Below are 24,168 nucleotides of genomic sequence, written 5' to 3'. Positions count from 1 at the left end.
AGTAATATCATTTGTTTATATTTAATTTGAATACGGAAAAGGTAGTTTGGAATATTTAACTATACTTCTATTCAATATTCATAATAAAGCTTCGATTAACAAACTCCTAGTTTATGCTTTATTTTGTATAATTTATGTGAACTTATTTGGTTATTTTTCGATCATGCAAACTTATTGAAAATGCTTGCAAAAAACCCCTTGCTTTCGAAAACACTCAGTACACCTTAGGACAAACATGAAGCCATCCTAAAGTCCTTCCCCAAACCAATACGATGTTCCATCGCAAACGTTGTATTGCACAGTAATCAAACATCAGCGTATTATCTTCTAATCCTCCCGACAGGCTGACGAGAAGGGCCATCACCGAGCACAAATGTTCTAACCGACGCGACGGGGATGCTTACCAGCCTCCAGCGGGCTACACAGACGTTGAACAGCTACGGCCACCACTTCCTGCACGACAGCAGCGACACAAACGGAGACTTTTGCGCGAAAGGCGCCATACGGTGAGAACATGAACGGTGCAACTGCACACGGTCCACGATTCATCGCAAAATGGCGTGAGGTTTTGGCTTAGTTTTTTTCTCTTCTATTTGTTGCTGAAATGTAGAATATGACTATGCAATTTCGTGCAATTGAACCATGGTTAGGTGCGTCCAGTGACCGGTTTTGATACGACTTGAAGGCTCAAACAATACAACATAGTTAAACGGCAGAGACATGTCTTTTTCGATACTGTCTTTGAAGTGAACGCATGGAAGTTTGCGTTTTGATAGAGTGCACTTAAGGATTAGTGTAATAGTGGTGATAGTACTGATAGTGATTGTGGAAAATTAAAACACATTTACAAAATAAAATTAAAATCAATTGAGTTATTGAAACCTTTAAATGACGTTTAAAATGTCGATGGTCCCGTTGTAATAAGAAAAAGACGATAAATGTTGTATCACATGAAGCTGACTTCGGCTGCGGCTAAGCTAAATGGTAGATCTGATGCTTAACATTGATTTTATTACGCTATTTTTGTCCTTTTTATACCTAATTGAAACATGTTTTTTATTCTTACTTGCTAAACCTGATACGTTTTCAACATGTCGATTGATCGTTGATCGTACGCGTGGTTGCGGCATTGTTTCTGATTAGTTTAATGCAACGCAGCCAACCCGTTTCGATCGTTCGATCGAGCAAATGGCTGTGGAGGTCGCGTGGAGCAAACTAAATCCGTTTTTACTGCTAGTGACACATCCACGGTTCTATAAAGAAATACAACACCATCATTTGGGACTGTAGGATTTCAAAAGCAAAGTTAAGTATTTCTTTACGATGTGAATGATTATCATGCTACAAAATCTTTGATATTGCACGCTACTATTACAAATTATTACCTACTATTATAAAGACACTATTATAAATACAATTGATTTGAATTGAATCAGTATGTTTTGAAATCGTATTCTTTTTTTCTACAATAGCGCTATTAAATGCACAAAAACAGACTTATTTCTCTAGAAGTCTAAACAACTACCAAAATGTAGTAGAATAGTCATACTAAAAAAAACCGGAAGTTGTTTTTTATTATTTTGAATTTGCTTTAATTAACAGTAAAATCGTTGTTTCTGGAAAGATACACAGATACAGCAGTGGATTTTAGCCACAATTTATGGAAAATAATAATATTAAATTTCTTAACAATTCTCTCTCTCTCTCTCTCTCTATCTCTCTCTCTCTCTCTCTCTCTCTCTCTCTCTCTCTCTCTCTCTCTCTCTCTCTCCCTCCCTTGTTGGCCTGCTCACGATAGAGCATGTCGGTGTGACATGGCCCGCTCAACAGTAATTCTCCAGGATACTCGGTCCCTGGCTGCAGTCTCCCATCCATGTAGACACCCGATCTCCGTCAGGTCTCGCTTCTCCTGGTCCAGCCATCGAGTTCGCTGTGCTCCCCTGCGCCTTATGCCGAAATGGGGATCGCTGTCGAACACCTTCTTAATGGGGTATGAGTCCGGCATCCTCATGACGTGCCCCAGCCATCGTATCCTGCCAGCCTTCGCCACCGTCAGGATGATCGGTTCGTCGTCTCCTCCACGCTCCAAGCTCGAACTAATCGCCAAAGAAGGTCCTTAGGATGCGTCGCTCAAACACGCCCAGACCTTCGCCCGCTCGGATGGTCCAGGACTCGTGTCCGTAGAGGACCACCGGGCGAATCAATGTGCGATATATCTCACATTTCGTGCGGGCTCGAAGTCTTCTGGATCTCAGCAGTCCATGAAGCGCATAGTATGCACGATTCCCCTGGACAATACGTCTCCGGATTTCGCTGCTGATGTCATTGTCCGAAGTAACAACCGTCCCAAGAAAGAAGAACTCCTTTACTATCTCGAGATTGTCACCGTCAACTAATACACTGCTTCCCAGATGGTCTGACTCTCCGGCAAACAGGTACTTCGTCTTCGTCACATTGGTTCTCAATCCAATTCTTGCTGCTTGGCGTTTGAGTCAGGTGTACGCCTCACACACCTTCGCTGTTGTCCTGCCGATGATGTCGATGTCGTCCGCGAAGCCAAGAAATTGGAGGGACCGGTAGAGGATCGTGCCAAGGATGTCATTGTCTAGCAATCTGCATTACTAAAAATTCCAACACCTCCTGATATACAGTCAGTCCAAAAAGTATTCGCCTAGCTGAATATTTTCCAGAAAAAGGCGAATTATGGCCGCAATACGTATGGGGCGATAAAAGTAATGATGAGGTTTGATAAAGGGACCATCAATACACACGTTTTGCTAAAAAATAAGCATTTAAATAGTGCAATAGCATCCAAAATACATAAACAACTAAAAAAAGTCGTTTGATGGGCGCGCAAAAAGTATTCGTCCATCTAGCTTTTTAATTATTTACGCTGGACTAACACTACGTAGACGTGAATTAAATTTATTATTATCAATCTACTGGTGACTTCCTTCTAAATTAATGCATTTCTGTTGTTTCAATTGCACTTCAAGCGGTCAGAGAGGCACTAAAGACGGGGGAGTTAAATGATTGGAGCATGATGGCGAAAATCGTATCTTAATCCTATGCATAACCTATCCTACCCATTTTTGAAGGTTACAAAATGTATGGGAGGCCTCGTTCCTTCATTTGATCAGAGTTTGGCCATTTTTCTGACACTAATTGTGTGACAAACTGCCATGTAAGGAGCCATCCTTGACGGTTAATCTAACGAAAGAAGCGGTTTAATGTCCAAAAAATTAAATTTTGCCAACGAATCAGTGCATTTTGTGATGGCCAATAAGATCAGGAAAAGAGATGGGTCACATTTGGTTGATGGGCCATGCTGCATTTCATCGTAGCTGGTCATGTAATAGCTTGAATGAGTGAGTTGTTACAAACATGTTTTGTTTGAATAATACCGTACACAGAAAGTGGCCAAATCTGTTAAGGTGCATCAAATAATTCAGGAATTTATTTCAAATTAGGCTCTACTAACATATTAAAACATGTTTAAATCGCCAAGGTCATAAAGCCGACGTCTACCATAGCGAAAACAGTCTACTATGATGCAGCAGCAAAATCTCGTGTAACGGTAGCACCATGATGTCATGATACTAGGACTCCGTGAGGAAAGGTGCGCTAGAAAAATGATTCAAATTGATAGGAGACGAGATGGGGAAACATATTCATGCAGTTTTTAAGTACTTTGAGTCCCAGTTCTGAAAAATTTTACTTAAAATGTATCACATGTTTCAAGAACAGTCGAGCTGGAGAACATACAGAGCATTGTCATTTGCCCGAAGCACTAAACCAGCTGACACCAAACTGATGAAAATGAATTAGTAGACTCTCAACATGATATCAGTTGCCATTTTTTCAATGGAACTTGGCCACGTAGTCCGGAAATGCCATTTTTCTACCAGAGAATAATTGGAACAAGTCTTGTAGGATGTGGATACGCCTGGAGTGGATCAAAAATACGCCTTTTAAAAGGTTAAAATGAGTTCTTGCGTTGCGCAAGTAGTCATCAATAGTCATAAATGCAATAAGAAACAAGATCAGGACATTTTTTGATTCCATAACCTTTGTTTTCATACGCATATTACGCCAAAAGTCTGATAGACGAATACTTTTTGCGCACCAATCAAATGACTTTTTTTAGTTTTTTAAATAATTTAGTTGTTATTGCACTATTTTAAAGCTTATTTTTAGCAGTACGTGTGTATTGATAGTTCATTTATCAAACCCCGTGATTACTTTTACCACCCCATGCCTTTTGCGGCCATAATTCGCCTTTTTCTGAAAAATATTCAGCTAGACGAATACTTTTTGGACTGACTGTATTTACCCTGGGATATCAATGATATAATAGATCATATATATTTTATAGATTAACAATTGATTGTAAAAATAATTTCAAACAAGATACTCTACAGTGGGGTAGCTTCGTGATACAGTTGGTAACGCGCACGCCTTAACAACATGTCCGTCGTGGGTTCAAGCCTCATATGGGTCAAGCCCCCCGTAACAAGAACTGGTTATCTGGCTGCGTATTCAAACAAAAAATCTCGAAAGCTTTGTATACACCGGCATGGAAATAAATTGCATCAAAACGCGGATCACCTAAAAATATTTATGATGTTGAGCTCTTAGCTAAGTTGTAATCATACATACCCAATCCAACGACAGGCTTACCTAGATCGGCTAAAATTGTTGCGTGAAAAAAAGAAGAATAACTAGAACTCATTTGACATGTTTCGATCGTTTGTACAAGATATTATATTTTTAACAATATAAATTTAATTGAACTATCCGAATGATGCCAATTACAAATCAAACCCATACCCATACCTTCGGTAATCCGGACAAAGCAGTGCAAGTGTTCGTTGTCAACAAAACACGAACCGTGCGAATCGAATTGTGGTGGAAAATTGTATCAGTAATTGAAATTAGTTCCATCGATTAGCGCCATATCGATGTCACTGAGCAACCGGGGCCCGCTCGAGCTAAAACCATCCATTTAACACTTGTTCGCTCCAGAAACAAGCGTCTGTAGGGTGAGGGTGCAAGCCAACACGATCACACAGCAACCCCCATGTGACGAGTGTAGAGGTTGAAACCATCCAAGAATGGCATTTTTAAATGGTCCATCACCGTCACGGTATTTACAGCGCGTAAACCTGAATGTGTCCCGTGTGTCGTGAACGTTTTCCCCCAAAACAGGACAAGAAGAAGGACCGGAAAGAACACTTCGACCCATCGCCCCCTTCCCTTTCTGTACCCCGGAGTAATGGAAATGGTCCATCATCTGCCGTGGCGTAATCGTTCCGAATGGTTATTTGAGTAGCATAAAATTTACCGTACCCAATTCGTGTAAGGAGTGTATTTTTTCGCGCCTCACTTTGATGGTTGACGTATGGCTTTGCGAGAGGCGGACGGTTTGGGATTTTATGCGAGCGGTTTACGGTTGGGGAAGGATGTACAGCGGTCTCTTTGCTCGGTGCACGTGTGCGAAGGGTTCGAAGAAGTTTGGTCCAAATAGCACAGCTACTGCTGGCCGCACAGCTTCGCTCAGGATCAGATCAGAGGGTTACGCTTTTATGGTGCTTTATGTGCTAGGGGTACAAATTTCTCCGTAATGTTATGCAGCATTAGACTAGTTGACCCGTTTACGACGACATCATTTGGGCAGCGCGCGAGTTCTTTACGGGGGGCGCTGGTGTACCGATCAAACGAGACACCCTTTGGCTTCTTCTACCTGTGCTGTCCACTGTATTGCCGTTCGTTGAACGTAGCCCACACTACCATTGCTTTGCTCTGAATGGACGAGGTGTTTGCTTTTTAGTGTCGGTCTTAAAATGCTGAACCACGCGCACCCGGGCGCCTCCATCCTCTCTCTCTCTCTCTTCATGCCCTCATTTGGGCTGCGTTGCAAAAAGTCACATCAGTTTGGAAATTTTATTGGACACGTCGCGTTCTATGTCAATAAATTCGCTTACTTCACCGGTTGGGGAGTGTGGCACCGTTCGTCTAGGTCCTCCGGATGGAGATCTGTAGCAAAGCGAAACGAACAAGACAGATGAAAGCAGGAAAAAAAAGGTAAGAATCATTCCGTTTACCACCACTGGGGAGGCGGACAGGAACGGGATGATACGCAAAATTCCAAATTTGTCACGGCTCGGAACAGGTGACGCGCTTCGATTGCGCTAGAGGACCGCAGGACCTTCTGATGGTGCTCAAACGAAGAAAGCGCTTTTCGAATGAAAGTGTGTGTGCCCGCGCGCGCTTGAGAGAGAAAGAGAAGGCAAGCACTGGTGGTGAGGTTTGGTTTGGATGTTTTGTTTCCGCTATTCTCTCCCCTGCTGGCAAATCCAAGAACCCCCTGGTAACGGAGGAGGGGTGTATGCTTTTTTTTTGTTTAGCCAATTCGCTTCCATATCCTTGCGTAACCCCTGGTAACGGATGGTGTCACTTGTCGGAGGGTTTGACATCGGGGCAAGCGTTGCGAATGGCGATGCTGATTCGGCGATGCTGTGTGTGTGTGTGCGTCCACATTTGAGGCAGACCGACGTTGGTAGAAAGAAAGCACGGCACGGCTAGGTTGAACGGAGGGAAATTTTACGATTTTTCGGTGGTAACACGTGCAGACAATTGGAACCGAGCTGGGCGCACCCTTACACGACGGCCGATGGTGGTGCATAATTTTTGATGTGCTGCAGTTTCGCCCTGACACAATTATGCCATCACGATTGGGTTGGTTCTGCGTAGCGTGAGCTATTTGTGCGAGGTATCAGCTTTGTGTTAAAGTTGTGTTTTCTTATGTTTTGCGACGGTAGCGGTAGTAGGCTGTTGCGCATTGTCATAGGACCGATCGGAGCTGGTCTGGCGAAAGCGATATTGAAAAGTGGGAAAAGATTCCGGGGCAAAAGGCTTTAATGTAGGTCGTTTGTATGCAGCTCTCGTAGTTATGGTTGTATTATGATGGTTTTCTATATTTCCGACGTGTATAAGTCTGGCAGTGTGTAATCAAGATATTTGTGATGTAGAAAAAGGAATGCCGGAATGGAGGTCGTTTTATTCGTTTACCTCCTAGGTTTTTAGAACACAAAAACATAAAAATTTAGCCGGTTCTTATAGCTCTGCAGTAATTTGTATGTTTGAGAATTGTAGCAAACCAATTGAAATATTAACGGTTAAATGTAATTGTTGCGCATGCGAATATAAATGTTTTTCTTTACCAATTTGCTTATCCGAAACCAAGTAACCATTATTTTATCCTTACAAATTCTTCCACGTAAGATTTTTGAGTAAGATTTTTTTTGGAAATCCTAACAATCCAGTCCGTGCGGATAATCGGGTAAACGTGCAAGGGTAAAATTTGGTATAATAGTAGGCTTTGATTTCAATAAATAGAGATTCAAACTAGTGATGTGCTATATGGAGCGCACCCACGACTGCGATCCGACTCCGGCTATTGTTAGTTCGATTCCGACTCCGACAAAATGGGACCACTAGATTCGCCCGGAGTTGGAGTCGTTCGGAGTCGTCACGAGTCGTCCGGAGTCGTCCGGAGTCGTCCGGAGTCGCTGGAGTCGGAATCGTCTGGAGTCGTTGAACGACTCCGAACGACTCCGAACGACTCCGAACGACTCCGGACGACTCCGGACGACTCGTGACGACTCCGAACGACTCCGAACGACTCCGAACGACTCCGGACGACTCCGACTCCGGGCGACTCCGGGCGATTCCGGAGGACTCAGGGCCTTTTCGGACGATTCCGAACGACTCCGGATATTGCAGCGCGCACCTACCTTCCGGAGTCGATTCCGAATTTATCGGAGTCGAATCAGAGTCGACTCCGGATTTTTGCCTACTTTACCCATCTCTAATTCAAACGCAGAAGTTCTTGGAGTTAACACCTTTAATACAAAGCCCCTGAATTTCCTAGCTAAACACCCTCTTACGATTGCATAGGCTTCCCGACCTTTAGATCAGAAGCAACTAGCGGGAAGGACTGTTTAGTAAGCAAAGTGTCAAAGACTTTGTCGAAAAGTTCGCTGTTTGTTTCTTCTCCGTTTCTGCGTCTATTGCTAAGGACCAATCCTTCGCGTGACATGCCGGAGATGCTCGGTTCGTAACATTTTTTTTTTAATTTTTAATTTTAAACTTCCCGATAATGTATGGTATTCAACTGATTGTTCCATAACTAGCCTCTTGTACGAGCATTAACGAGGCGTAAATCATATAAAGTGTTTTTTTTATATCATACTAATGACATATCTAATGACTAATGACTAATATCATATCATATCATATTTAAAGTTGTCCAAGAATGTAGCATACAAATTATACTAACATTTTATGAATTTATCCTCATTTTACTCATATAAACACCGCTCTATCGTTTGCCATAACTTTCTAAAAACATTTCGGCGAATGTTTAATTGAAATCATTGAATCTGCGAGCAATTTCCACAATTGATTCAAATAAAAAATAGAACACTTCATCCAACATCCGGCAGTTTTTGCAGCTTTGCGTCTGTGTTTTATTGCCAACCATTTCGGCTGGTGCTGTGTTGTCTGCCTTCGGGCTACAAATCAGTTGACATCAAACGATTGTCCCGTCCGAAAACACGTGACCTTTTAATAAGGCCAAGCCAAAGTGGGACCCAGCGCAACGACGAACCGTTGGTACAAGGCGACAACCCACCGTACAAGGCGACGGTGGGATAATGCTGGAAATTGTGTACCCGGCGGACAATCCAATCGACCGCCCCTGTCCCCTATCCCAAAAACCTCCGCCACCGAGCAGACACAGTAAAGCTGATACAAACAATAAATTCATCACTGCGCCACAAAACTAGTCCGGGATTTTATATTTATTTACCTTTGGTGGCTTTGGTGCGCTGCGTTGATCTTTTATTTTTACGACCCCGGTCATGTCAGCCGATGGCGATGAGCTGGTGTGTCTGTCACTTGTCGAAGCTGGTAAACAAACAAGGGCTGACCAACACCCCGAAGCCAACTGCGATGGTAGAAAGGGCGCATCAAAAAAGGCATCCCACGCCGTTCCTGAGCGGCGGGCGAAGTGACTATCGTAAGTAAATATCGAATTGTTCAATTGTCATTGATGCATCGTGGTTCGTGGTGCGATCTTTCATCCGAAATTCGAAACGGGGCTACAGTGTCCTGTGGACATCGGTCCGTGTAATAATAAGCAGGGCGAGTGTGTGAATCGGACGAAATGAGTTAGCGCTTGGCTAGAGGGGTAAGGTAAAATAAACATTCGACAGTAGGAAGAGTTGCAGGGTAAATACAAATCACGGTAAGTGTGCGAATTTCGCACCGCGTGGGACCCAGACACTCATGGCAGTGTGCGACAATTCTGTTCCCTTTTTTGAAAGGCATTTCTCATAACAATATCATACAAATGAAGAGCATCAAACGGTTGGCAGTTCACGATGTATTTTAATGTGAAACAACATAACGTTCTTTTACTTCTTTGTCAGGCCCAATTTGATCTGCAAAAGCGTGTTTTTAATTTATCTACATTTATGCCTACATTAACTCTGGAGATCTGGAGAACCTTATTTCAAACTATGGAATCCTAATCCTATTATTCTAACTTTGTTGTGTTGTGTATCAATCATTACTAGATATTTACCAATTCATAATTGCATTTATGCGCTTCGAGATCGCATAACAAAGTATGGGTTTCCACAATTGTATTCATGCACATGAATTTTCAGAGGTGCATTAATCCCATTTCAAATCAAATCTGCAAAGAAGCATGTATCTCTAAAGATTCATAAATCTGTAAAAAAAATCATAAATCTCCCAACAAACAAGAATCTCAATATTTGACTAAGACTATTAAGATTCATGAAATTCCAAGTAGTCATTAACCTCTTATTATTTTGAATATTAAGAAATTCATAATCACGAATCTGGGTGGTAATAGATTATTCGTATGTTAAAAAGTATGATTTTATGATCTACCTTTGAATGTTATTAATTCTTCCTCAGTTTGCGCGACAAAATTGTTGGAGTAGAGCTTTTGCATCATGTTGGTTCAGAACATTTCGATGGGACACGCAGCTGGGGGATGTTGCACCAGTTTGCGGACTAGGGTGTCACTTCGAAATTCTACCAAAATTCACCTGAAATGATCGCATTGAGTTTAGGCGTTAGCAGATGTGAAGCCAATGGGTGCAAGTTCTGCTTCCTGATATGTTTGTTCATGAATTCCAGGTACTATATTACTGTTTGCCTGTCTCGTGGTATAGTCGTCAACTCGATCGACTTAACAACAGCCTGTCATGGGCTCAAGCCCCTGTTATGAAGGTAGTGGAGGAGCAGAGTTAAACCAAGCTTCTGATTTCCGCTTCACTGCGTTATCACTTGTAATTGCAGTGTCCCGAATCGTCGGATTTTTTTCTGCTATTTTCACTTCTCTTGCATTACACGCAATTGAAACCAATTATGTATACTTTTTCGTGTGTAGACTGGCAGGATCACCATGTTATGATGGTAGTGGAGGAGCAAAGTTAAACCGATCAGTTTGGTAGTTCGATCAAGAAAAAATTCATTTATTCATGGATACAGGGTTGTGACTTAACCCGACCTAACTTTACGTAACTTAACGAACTAATCTAATTTAACGAAACTAAACCTAACCCGTTACGTTGCACAGTAGATGCGTCCCACACCTTCACACCCCGAATGGACCGTGTCTCCATATGGTAGGACTGACTATACTACTATGGATAACCAATGCGTCACTGAAAGCCAAGCCCACTAGTGGTTCAGACAGGCCTCGGCCGACAATGGTGGTTGTGCCAAATTTCACTTTTTGGACAGTTGCATCGATCTCCCGGCCAAGCGAACGCATCGATGTAGCGACTTTTCCTTCGGTATTCATTTTCAGCATTATTTGGAGCTTCTTGTCACTCAGATTTTTCGGTCATTCCCGGACTTTCTTGTGATGCTCTGATTGTTGTCTAATAGTGTCAAGATGTTGTAGATGCCAGTACAGGTTATTACGAAGTGCACAAACGGCCGCATGGAGTCCGTTTTTAACACTACGTGGTGCAGTTATTTGATCGCGCACGCTTCTAACTGAAGTTTCTTTACTTTTTTTGCCATCACGGTTAGAGTGCGGTTGAAGATAGAACCATGAAAAATAATTTATTATCCATTTTTTATAGAATCGTTATTGCATTTTCGGGCCACGTGGTCAAGTTCCATTAAACAACTAACAACAGATATCAAATTGAGAGTCTTTATTGCTAACAACAAATGTGTGTATTGTGTGTCCCTTTATTACACCACAACATTACTTTTACCGACCCATGCCTATTGCGGTCATAATTCAATTTTTGCTGTAAAATATTCAGCTAGAAGAATAGTTTTTGCACCTACTGTCCACTCACTGTGATCTTCGGATGAGAGATCCTCGAATGAGAATCTTTAGAGATTTAAGTTTCTTTGAATATTGATAAAATTGGGTTTTTAGGATTCAGATGCGAAGATTCACTTAATCCCTTAAAATTAATCCCGCTTCACACATCTGAATCACTCAGGCTTATTCTATTTTGAGTTCGATTCGATTCGACTCATGACAATGCATTCCAAAAATAACTTTTACATAAAAATATCTTTAAACTACTCATGTAAATGCATTTTTAATCGAGTGACATACACAGTCACACATATTGCAACACGTTTGCCTTTAATTTCTTTTAATCCTCGGCTCTCCATCTCTACTCAAACACAAATGGCTATTTAAACACCCAAATTACCGTGCATCAACTGTGCTGTAAATGAAGTGCACGAATTCATTTCCCCCAAATGACACTGGTCACAGTAATGATTATTATCGTTTGCGAAACTCGCTGCAAAGGTCCGGCTTAAAAAAGCCAAATATAAAATAAAGATAAAACACCAGGGCACCAAAGCTAGCCACCGCCATCGGGTCGGTCCGGCCCCATAAAACGCACTCACATCCATTACCGTTTTTATCACTTTCACCCAGCCAAAAAGTATAAAGCAGAAAGTCATCCTAATGTGATAACGATACGAGCCCCCGGTGAGGAGTGAAATGGTTCGAGCAGATCACATCGCAAACGGTGGTCTATGTGTAACATCTTGACTTTGGTTTGGTCTATTCATTTTCCCGGGGCTTTTAAAAGGCACAGAGAGGGAGAGAGAGAAAAGAAGAGGAAAAGAAACCAAAACCATTATGGTTCAACGTGCGCTTGAGGCAACGCAAGTGTCCGTGAATGCTGCATCTTGAAATTTGTGTGGCACTGATTATCCAGCCCGTCCATCAAGGAACGGCCACTGGTCAACCGAAATGGAGGGGAGAAGTAGCGACGGTTCCAAGCTTTATCGTTATCGCTTCGTTTATTTTTATTGAACCATTTCGATCGCTTGGTTGATAAATCGGATCCCTTTGCCTTTTTAGTTGGGATTTTAGGTGGGGCCGGCGGCCCTTTCCGAAACCCCTCACGCCAGCTTGAAATTTTCCGACAAATCGGATATGTTTCGTGAAAATGGTGGCCCTAGTTGGGTGATATTTTTATGATCTACCATCGTTTATCCTCATTCGGTTCCGTACGGTCAGTGTGTGGTGTGGTCAATGGCGGATGAAGGGATCCTAAGAAACAGTTTGGGGGAAATATCCCCAACGCCCCCCCCCCCCCCCACGCGCAGAGGACTCCGAAGCTACTAAATGTGAAGAAGTCAGGAATTTTTCTTACGTTACTTTCAACTGTGCATCCCTCACAGGACATAGAATGAGTGGGTCGTCGTCGAATTCGTCGAAGACCCTTTTGGTAGATGTTGGATATAAAAATTAGTGCGTCCCGATACTATACAACCCCTTTCTGCAATGCATGGAGAAAAAAGGGACACATTCCTGATGTTGCACCACATTGTTGTTGTTCGGGGAAAAAGGGAGGATATGGGAAGGAAGCACTAAGCAGCCGTAACAAATCGTCTAGTAAATGGTGATTCTTTTGCGTTTTTTTATGACGTGTGCAAGAGGGTGCCAGAGAGAGAGGTAGAGCGATGTTAAAGTGGGGAGGATTCGGAATCTGCACGAGCAGAAGCAACCTGGAGTACAGTTCGAACGAGAATGGAATCCTTGGAATGTGCATCGTTTGCTTATTCATGCCACCCGGTCGAACAATCCACTATTCACTAACGACAGCGTAAGGGTTCTATATGTGCGGTAAGGACGATCTTTCTTTCCGTCTCTTTCTCTCTGTCTTTCCCTTTCTATTTCTGTATTTTTTTGGTTTGTAACGGCTTGCTAAGATCTTTTGCTGGCTATTGAACCCTTCCATTCGTGTTCGCCAGAAACTTTGCACGAAAAATGGAATAGTCATACCTTTTCTCTTTATTTCTCGTGCCTCGGGGTTTCTTCGTGCTCGGATGCGGAGAAATCCGGACACAGGCAGGGAAGCGCCCTTGTTTGCATCGATAATTAATGACATTCCGCGAAGTTTTCACCGTTGACCGAGCGTGTAAGCGTTGGTGGCTAGGGGAATGATAAATCCCATGCTGTAGAAACATTACGGTGAAAACGTTAGGAAGCAATAGGTTGAGAAGCATAGATCGAAGTGTTTACCCAATGGATCGTTTCCAAATGTGGATGGCTTTCGCTGGCTTGTTCATCAATCAATTAGTAGAATTTGTTTGCTAAATCGACCAATCGACCATCGACCCGCATTTGCACGAAACAATGGTAAAAGATGTTAAATTGGCTAATGTATTGTGAAAGATCATCATGGAAACAACCTGATGAAACATTAAAAAATTATCAATTAATAGGGGCAAAATGTCAAAATTATAATTAAAACTTTTAACTCATTCTCCAACATAACAAATTGTTGGGTCTTGTGTTCTTGAGAAAGTGTTTTCAATAAATAAAACAAATATTAGGAGAATTATTAACCGATTGATTTGATGTTATTACCATTTTTGTTTTGGAAATTTTACAAGACTTGTTCTAGACTTTTATTTAAAATATGAAGTTTCTGTTTCAGCATCTTAGTGAGACATTTTTAGCCAAAAAAATTTTTTTCTCAGGACAATCACCATTTCGTAATTAAATGAGAGTTTCAAAATCCTACTAAAAACTTGTTCAACTCCATAAAATTGATGTTCATCAATCAATTTTTTGGTTCAAACGGCTTTCAATATTTTTTTATTGAGTGAGTATTGCAAAACGCATTACTTTACGCCAGGACTCCACAGAGCATAACACGGAGCGCAACATAACAACTGACAGCTGCCAAACGCTTCAGAAAACGCTTCATTGCTGGTATCATATTTTGCATATCCTTAGTAGGCCGCTCATTGCTCGTAGAAAAACTACCAGCCTACTGCGATGACCGACAGTTAATGAAACGCTTTACCTCCTTTTCAAAGCATTTTGTGAAGCGTTTGGTAGCTGTCAATTGTTATGTTGCGCTCCGTGTTATACTGTGTGGAGTCCTGCGGTTACAGCACTTTGTATAAAGGGATATACAGTCGTTGCACGCTAAATTTAAGGCAGCAGTCGGCAAACTTTTCAAGTAGAGGGCAAGAAATATGAAAATAATTTATTTTTATTGACTTTTGTAATTTTTGTTTCTTAGGAATTTTATTTTCCTAGATTTTTTTTCAGAAACATCCACTTTCCCACACTCGATCGAATTGGGGAACGATCGTAGCGATTGTTAAAATGACTTAAAATTATGGTTTCCTTGGATATTTTTTGAACAATTTGCCATATTGTATGCATAACTGAGCAGGATACTCATGAAATAAATTAAAGCAACTGTTTTATCTAGGCAACGGCAATTATCGTTCCTCTTCCATCAAGTTTGTTAAAGTAGAGTGCGTTAAAGTATGATTAATCAAAAACAACAAATAAAGAACAATCTTGATACTCCTCTTGATATACCATCTTGATATACCCCTCCTCTCATGCCGCTAAAATTATAATAAATATTCTGGGGATGGCATACAAGCCCTAACGGCTGAAAAATAACGTATATTTAGCAGCCTTCAAAATGCTTTATCAACAAATAATGATATACCAGATAACACACCAACCGGTTTCTTATAAAAAGGACTTTGACGGCAAATGTAAGAAATAATGTGTGTGTGTGTGTGTGTTACACACACAGGAAATTTAACCTCGAGTTCGACCATAATGATAAGCCCTTCAATTCATATTACGACTATCAAAGTAAAAAGAGTACGACGGTATGAAATGATGTCATACTAAAAGATAGTCATTAATTTGCGAATCCCATCTTTCCAAATCAGGTAAATCATTTCGGGCCCGGATTGAATGTTATGGCGGGCGGCATTTGGCCCGCGGACCGGACTTTGCCGACCGCTGCATTAAGATCACTTTAGACCTTGCGTGAAAATGAACGTGAAATTATAGTTTTTGCTATTTAATTAATTAATTCAATATGTTTTACAATCTCAATTGTTGGAGAATTTCATATACTTTCTTTTACTTTTTTTGTGTACTGCAAGCCATATTCTAATTAATATTTCATAGAATCTGGCAGAAAACCGCAAAATTTCACGTTCAATTTCAGTGGAATAGTAATCCGGGCTTAAGCGACAAAAAAATATTTTAATTTAGCGGCAACGACTGTAAATGTGTGTAGCAAATTTGTAAGTAAAGCAAATGTCTAATTTACTTTTGAGTGTGTACATGTTACAAGATAATTGTTTGATTTAAAATTTCGTATTTTTTTAAATGCGGATTGTAAATCTATGCTTAAAACAATTAATTCCAATCTGTTATTGTAGCATATTGTTACATAATTAAGTCATTGTTTTATTAGAAGTTTAAAATTAAATCAAAATATTTAATGTAATAAAATAAGTTAATAAAGCAATAAAAGTTAGGAATAAGACTAGTAAAATCAAGCTCTACCATTGTCGTTCTTTCTAGCTTCCAAATGTATTGCATACTTACCACAAATTGTAGAATGAAAACTTTTAAAATGTTTCAAGAAAAACGTTAAGAAAAAAACACAATTAAAAGTCTGATAGTTTGAATAGTTACCACATGATTGTTATTTTCTTATTACACATCAATCGTACTGAACGTAGAACGGAACTCTTTTTTGCAGATTGTTGTTTTCTTGAAATTTTGCTACATTCACTTTACTGTGTGAGCGTGTAATTTGATGAAGCTCTGTACAAAAGCTACCAACGCTAGCATCATCGAACGGTACGGTGCACGAAAGAGTTGATATTTTATCGGTTTTCTCACTCGTCTCACTCAAACCTCAAACTGTTTTGTTGCAATAAAAGGTCCCACCATTCACCGATGTCACCTTTCAATGACCGATGTTATTCAACCGCATGATAATTGACAGTATATGCTTGATTCACTACGATGTGTCAATGTCGAAATCAATGTCCTTTGGGCTTGCTTGTGGTCACCTTTACCAACCCTTTACGCACCAGTGGATGGTACAGCAAATTGACGGATGACAATTTGATACTGTTGTGCACTTGTGACGCGGAGAGCTGTTTATACGATTAGGTAAAGCACTGTACTGCTGGTGTTTATTTATTTACAGTGGATACTGCGCTGTTTGCTTAAAGCACGGGAGTGAATAAAAAAAGGTAGTTTTTATGCAAAGCAAAATGGTTATTACGGCTGGATAGATTATAACGATAAATAAGCAACAAAACACTTTCCAAGTTATGTGCAACCAAACTTTCACTTATTGAAATGAAAGAAATTTCCGCTTTTAGTCCACCATGCACATTATCATTTGTCTGATTGCATTTTTGCTGTTTTACTGCAACATTTTCTGCCTCCACTGTATACTGCACTGCAGCTCATCCTTCTTACATTACGCTCTCTTGCTGCTGCTGCTGTTGTTGTTGCTGTTGCTGATGGTGCTGCTGTTGTTGTAGTTGTTGGTGCTGATGCTGATCTAACAAAGGATTGCACATTCCGACCATGTGCTGTCCCATCCCTCCCATGTTGGGGCCACTGTTTGACGGTGCCGGGAAATGATGCGGTGCCATTACCGGTTGCTGCAATCCCGGGTGTTGCAGATGCAACTGATTCGACTGCTGCTGTGGGCAGGCCGAACCATTGGGCGTTGGACGATGTTGATTACCACCGGGCGGCGTACCAGGATGTCCGGTCGGGGTTGATGGGCAGGAGATGGGATTTTCCTGGTTGCAAAAGTACGAATTCTGCATCGAGTAGAGCCGATCGATGGGATTCACCATGGGACCGACGGAATCGTGGGGCGTTGGGCACCCGGTACCCGGACCCCCATTTCCGTTTCCCCCATTCAGTGAGGAGGCTAGCTGTTGCAGCGAAACACCGTAGTCTAGCGGGGGTCCGTTCGCGGTCAGCATTGGGGTCGTGTCGAGTGTCATGTTTTCCGTCTTTATACCTGCATTTCCATGGTGTTCTGTTTTCGTAGCACAATAGATAGGCAAAATTAAAGGGTTGGAAAAGTGGTTAAATTTGATAAAAAGTTGTCCGTTTAGATAAGGATAGTGATTCTTTTATTTTGGTCGAACTTTATGTGTTGAAATAGATTTTTGTTATATTTGATTTAAAAAAGCGATTGCAATAAAACCACCGACAAACCGACGTGACACTGGCGTTACAAAAGTGTCCCACACGAAAGTACTGTCATTCACCAGTGAGGCGAACACTTCTGTCAAAGTAAACTCTGTTCACTGCTGCTTCGATGTAAACAACTTTTCTAAATACAAATGGCAAAGGAAGTGTGAGGCAAGATTTTGTGAGAATTATTGGACAAAACACCCAGGAAAATCATTTTATAAGTTTCCAAATCAATGCAAAAGATGTGAGAAGTACATAAAACAATATGCATTGGAATTTGCGAAGAAAAACAAAAGGGGGTTTAGCAGTTTCTTCTCTGTGTCAGTGTAGTAAGCGAATCATTATAGAGATGGCGCTAGTGTTTAACGTATTTTCATTTGAAATAAGGAGACAACTTTTGAAGCTCATTTTGTTCGAAGTGTCACGTCGGTTTGTCGGTGATAAAACCTCCCATGTATTGAAAATCATATCGAAGGCATTGAAAATGATTGTGATCAAGGTGGAATGTATAATGCGGTGTAGTTATAGCGCTTTTGGCGATCCCCCCCCCTGGGCTCCGATTTTGACAGATGGTTTTCCGCTTGTATATGTATTGATGGATTGTTTACGTTTTGCATGGTCAATATTTGGTGGAGATCAATTTGGGTGAATATTTTAGTTTATTAGAACACAGCCCGTGATTTAAAATGGAAATTTTCCTTCGAGAACTTGAAGCGTTCGCCAAACGCGGAAAAATAACTGTCAGTTTTCTTCGTCGATTCTTCTTCCACCTAGCTGTCAAAACGGACTTATAACTTGACCTGATATCTTTACGGTCCTTGATTGTGATAGAAATAGAACCAGTGACAGCTTTTGAAAACGGAGGTGAATAATACTGGTCACATTCAAGGTGTAGCCACTACAGGATAGACTACAGGTGAGTACTTTGCCTCAAATTTGGTAGCCTTCTTCTACTTCTATTTGACGTAACGTCAACGTAACGTTTCTATTTACCTTGGTCATAATAATGGGGCATATGAAATGTGCCGGCAGTGTGCGTTTTGGTTTGTTAAATTTGGAAACTAAGCATTACCGTGAGTAGTACTATTTTTTGGTGTATATATTATTATTTCAACGCTTAAAGTGGATGCCTTAAAGACTAATGCCTAAGTAACTTTCGACTCCCTAGATGTCAAAAGTACTTTAGATGGACCAACCTGCAGTAATTAATGGACATTGGTCTCTTTATAAAAACACAAAGCCAAGTATGTTGCAAAAGTTTTGTGGTTGCTATGAGAACAAATCGACTCTAAATAATTGAAGAATGAGTGCCCCAGTCTTGATATAAAGTGGGATCATGTCTGAAGTATTTGAACATAATCTATTTAAATCACTTTTGATGACACCATAACATTGTAAATAAAAGCAATCATGTCTCAAGGCCTAAAAACGAGTCAAGTATTTAGGTAGACTAGTACCAAGGAAACTTTGTATGTGGCTCTGTTATGAATGTTTTGATACTTTTTGGCGTAATAGCTGTAGTTGATCTAGAGATATGTTTGTCATTAATGATCTTAGCTATCTTAGCAATACATAAAAATATCATATTTTTGTTATTATTATCACACTTTCATACAATACGAAATAATGATATCTGTCAAAAATAATAAGAACAAATCTATCCAGAAATGAATAAAATCCCAAAAATAATGGGAATGATCTTTATGCATAATGCGCGGTGTAATATTTATGTTGCAACTGGTTCAATAATTTTATTTATAGAACCATTTGCGAATAATTTGATTTATAGAACCATTTACTCGCCTCACCATCATCTCCCCCTATCGCACATACCCATTTGTTCGGAATCATATTTGGTGATCTATTTTTAGGACAACCTGTTGTTTACGGGCAACCCTCCGGATGCATTTGCCTCTGTGCAAAGGTAGTCCAATTTATTCAATTTCCTCGAATGGCTCAACCAACCCACCTTGCTGGTGGCACTATTTGTATGGCTAACAGCACGATGTGGCCACATTCTCACATGCCGATGTGGACGTGGGCTCTCCCTGAAGATGGTTCATAATGTTTCGGGATCAACATGAATTGTGATGGTGTAAAATTATTTCACATTCAACGTAAAAGATGCGCCACCTTGGAAGAAATGTTGGGTTTTGCTGCAGATTATCGGCGGGGTTATGGTGGGTGATACAACACTTCCGGGGTACGTACTATCACGATTTGTGCTAAGGCAAGCACCTCACAGACAGTGTTAAATCACATCAACACACAGAACAGTTAGGAATGGTCCCTTGTCTTACAGGGTTTTTACGGTGAGCCGTAGGATTTCTTACGAACGGGGAAACGAGAGAATCTTTGTTTTTGTACACACCCAGCTCCGACGATCAGCTTTAAGTTTTTGGCCAGTTTTTTTTTTCTCCTTCATTCCACCCGATGGGATGTAGTAACTATGGGTGGGCTGGTGTGAGAAAATCCTGTGCAACTTAATAAATCACAACATCATCCTTCCCTTCGTTGGCTTTGGCGTCCGACGACACTGTTGCTGGCAGGGAGGGGGACCACATCTCGGACAAAAATCCTACGGGCTTAAGCTCGTTTATGATGGAGTAAGCTTCGATCCGATGGAAAACGAGCAACGCGGGCCAGTCTGCCGGAGAGGAAGGATGGCCAAAAGCGCGGCAGTGAAACGAATAATGTTGTAGGGTTTGCTTCAAACGATAGCTTCTTCTGTAAAACGATGAATCTTCGTCCATTTCCTGAGCATCTGCCGGCGCATTGGGCCAACGTTGGTAAAACCACCACAGCCCCAACGGAAGAAGCGGCAGGCTGCAAGGTGTTTGTCTGTGGCTTTGTGCAAGCGTGTGTGTGTGTATCGTGTGGAAACGCGCCATGAATTCCTTTGCTAATACCTTCGGTAAATAGCGTCGCAAGACTTTCCTTTCTTTCTCTTCTAGTACCTCTCTCCCTCTCTATCTTCCAGCGTACAAGCGCCAGTTGGGGATCTTTTCTATTCTTTACCGTCTTCAAAGCTTTTTCAAGGATGTGGTGTATACGCTACGGAATACGAGCAGCATCAAGGGAACAGGAAAAAGGGGCGGCCATCCTTTTGCCGATAACCAGCGCATACAGGAAAATCCCGTTGCCAACACACAAACCAGTTGGGGGCAGCGCCATATTCGAACTGTAGTCGGTGGTAGAAACCCCATTGAGAAAAAAGGGACGAATCATTCCCGTCCCATCCTGTTTCCCTTCCTGTTTTGAGATGGGAAGGAATTTTCTTTTGGAAGCATTCTTTTCTGAACCTACCAAGGGGTTCGTTCAAGAGAAGCGAAACGGTGTGTGTGTGGGGGGAAGTAGGAAAGGCATAGTGGAATGCTTTTTTTTTGAGAAAGAAGGCAGCTCATGAAACGAGCGACGGTTCACCACCCACCGGGACCGGACTGGGAGCAGTTAGTAGCCAAATCCTACGGGAAGGATGTCCGATGTCTGAAGTTGTTGCACGCGGGAAATTCGTGTTTGCGCTTCGCAGTAGGCGGTGGAGGATTGGGTGGTTTGGTGGTCTTTTTTGCCCCGAACAGCAAAGCGAACACGATGAGCAATGACTGAGGCTGGGGTATGAAAGGTAAGGAAATGTTATTGATTTTTTTCATAGTTATCTTTCCACGGTTTGGTGGGTGATATCGGAAGTACAGGTAGCATGTTGGCTCGCAGTGAAGATAGTACAATGTTTGAGCCAACATTTGAATATAATATAACTACAGCTTTAAAGCTATTTCAAGACATTACAGGCAATTATAATTATAGTGAAGTATCTATAACGCTTCAGAGACGGCTAACAATATCTACGTCTTGCTATGGAATGTCCATGACAACAACTGACATTGTCTGTCTTAAACAATCAATTCATCTTGAAAAGACTAAACCTTAGAGAGATTTCACTGTTTAATCATTACAATTAAAATAATGATTAAAAAGAGAAACAAAGATGGATATAGATAAGCAATATAGTTTAAATGAACGAACCTTCAGAATGATGCTCTGAGCTTGTTAAACAGTACACTTTTAAAGTTGTAATTTAAACACTTTCACTACGAAACGAGACTCAAACCTAACCGAATCAACACTTCCAAACAATTTCCTGGCACGTAAATTATGCACCTTAAGGTGTCGATTAAGGCGGTGAAAACTTTTCAACTTTTTTTTTGCAATCTTATTTTCTGTTTTTGTTTTACTTTATTATGCAAGGGGATAAGGAAAACAGAATAAAACTTTGAAACAAACCCAAGATCAACAATTTTTTTGTTAGCAGCTCCAGCAAACAAGCAGCAAGTAAAAGTTTTCCAACATTCTTATGCCTGGCGTTCTTGTTTTAGTGCTCTTGTTGATCGTTTTCTGTTGGTTTTAGTAGTCTACCAGCACCGTGATTCACAAAACTGTCGTTCTTAAGATGGAAAGAATATGGACGGAAATGTCACGAATTGTACATCGGTTTTTTTATCTCCGTCAGCACCAACTTTCGTTCCTTCTTGCACGGTGACACCAACTGGCAAACATAGAGATCTAGGCGCGTTTGATCGGAAAACTTGCTTCAAGTAAGACAACAATGGCCGAGCATATGAAGCAAAAAACGGTAACAGTAGCGATGGAATGCGTTCGAGTGGCGGAAAATTGTCTCCATGACGGTTTCGCGAAGCATGAACGAAACGAAAAACCCCGTGAAGATGTTTGGGTTTTTCTTTCAGATTTCTTTTTGTACGTTTTCCACGATAACACAAAAGAATTCGCTTCTCTATCGTAGCGAACCAAAAGAAAGAAAAGAAAAGAAAAAATGCCAAGATGTGATCAATTCTTCGAATAGGCAGACTAGGCGTCCGGCAGTTAGGGTATGGCGTGAAGCCCCGAGCATGGCGCAAGATTTTGCTTTCGAATGGGGAACGAAGCACACACCAATAAGTATGGAAAAGAATTCAATGAATTTTACGTTTGCAAGAGTTTCAGTTGCTACAAACAGTCGTAGCTAGGGTGGAACCGTTTTTCAGTTCTAATTTCCTCCCAGCATAGTATCAAATTAAAGTGTAATAATTGATATGGAAATGGGCTAAGCTAAACAGATGTTTAAAGCCTTAAATCGTAGGTCTGTGATGGTAAAGGCATGACACGTACTAGTTCAATGTTTGATTTGACATTTTAAAGGAAATTAAAATTAATAATATGAACGTTTGACGCAGTCTCCTAGGGCAATATGTTTGAAATATTCCATGGCTTGGTACTCTAAAATTCGCAACTTCTATAAGTATTTTACGAATACTTTTCATTCAGTTGCCTTTTTTGGGACAATATATTAGTGCTGTTCAGATATTTTCAACTTTTAACCTAAAAGCTAGTTGCAGTACTGCTAATTTAAAGCAATATGCAATCTCATTTTTTAGCTTTACATAGCCTTCGTTAATTAATTCCTACGTCATACAATCCACTTAAAAATGTATTTTATTAATTGGTCTAGTTTTCAAGATGAGTAAAACAGAAGTATACTTCTGGTAGTATTACTAATCATAGATTTTGGATTTTTAAATAATGAATACAAAAATACAAAATTCCAAACTTTTAAAAATGCGCTGCGAAAAATATGTTTACTAGCCAACATAACTATCTAAAAAGTAATCCTGTTAATATTTACAATGTGAATGTATAAATTAAACAAAATTTTATGTTTCAATTTAAAATGTATGTGACGAAGAGCCAATTAATATGTAAAATTATAGTGTTTTTTTAATCGTAGCTCGAAATTTCAAATTTGAAGAAATGTAATTCATGCAGCATATATCTTTCGTCACAAGTTGATACACCATTTACTTGTTTGGAATCTGCATCAAATTTCTACATCTGTGTTTAAAACATTTGAGCTTGCAGAAATTTCAAACCAAATCGTTTCGAAATTGCTATTTCAACGCGCAGATGAATGTTAAATTCAACATGGAGCAAAAAAGGAAACAAATAAAAAAGCATCCACCTACCAGAAAACATGCAACTTTGCTGCTAACAAACACACAGACAGAAGCGCATAAATACTGAAAACAAATAAACCGTTCAATCTACCGTTTCAAGCCAAATTGTTTGCAGGTTGTTCATCCGCAGCAACATAACTCTCATAATCCACTGGCATTACAATGTTTACGACTGCACAGCACAGACCATCAGATCGCTTCGACGTCTTTTTTTTCACCCAGCACAGCAGCGCTCGATTGTGGTTTGCTTTGCCAATCATCCATGCTGGAGGGTTTATAGTATTACAGCATTCAAAGTTTACACACTCTTTTACGCTGCCCTTCATGTGTGTCTGGGAGCTAAAGCACAGGAAATCAGCAAAACACTTTGGTTGCAAAGTAGATATAGAATGGTTTTTGCGCGTTTACGATGTGTGGATGGAAGTGATTTACCCGCGCTGGTTGGATGGTTTAGAAGTTTAGATTGAACATGAGACGATGGTTTGTGCAAAACATACTGCATGTTCTTTGTTTCTGACTGCTGATAGCTTTGGCGCAAAAAACTAGAATCGTGAATGT

General features: G+C 40.7%; 1 protein-coding gene across 2 annotated transcripts in view; it reads right to left on the bottom strand.

The window, feature by feature from the left end:
* Positions 1-16,714: 16,714 nt before the first annotated feature.
* The window catches only part of LOC121601245 (LIM/homeobox protein Lhx3-like), a 30,507-nt gene continuing 23,053 nt past the window's right edge, over positions 16,715-24,168 (bottom strand). For both annotated transcript variants that reach the window (XM_041930062.1, XM_041930061.1), the window contains one exon: positions 16,715-17,444. In XM_041930062.1, the coding sequence (XP_041785996.1) occupies positions 16,864-17,444 (581 nt within the window). In that variant the 3' untranslated portion in view covers positions 16,715-16,863. The remainder of the gene's footprint in view (positions 17,445-24,168) is intronic.

This window comes from Anopheles merus, unplaced genomic scaffold (genome assembly GCF_017562075.2).
Source record: "Anopheles merus strain MAF unplaced genomic scaffold, AmerM5.1 LNR4000047, whole genome shotgun sequence".
Taxonomy (NCBI): Eukaryota; Metazoa; Arthropoda; class Insecta; order Diptera; family Culicidae; genus Anopheles; species Anopheles merus.
The sequence above is the reverse complement of the archived record's forward strand: the minus strand, read 5'-3'. Positions and strand labels throughout refer to the sequence as shown.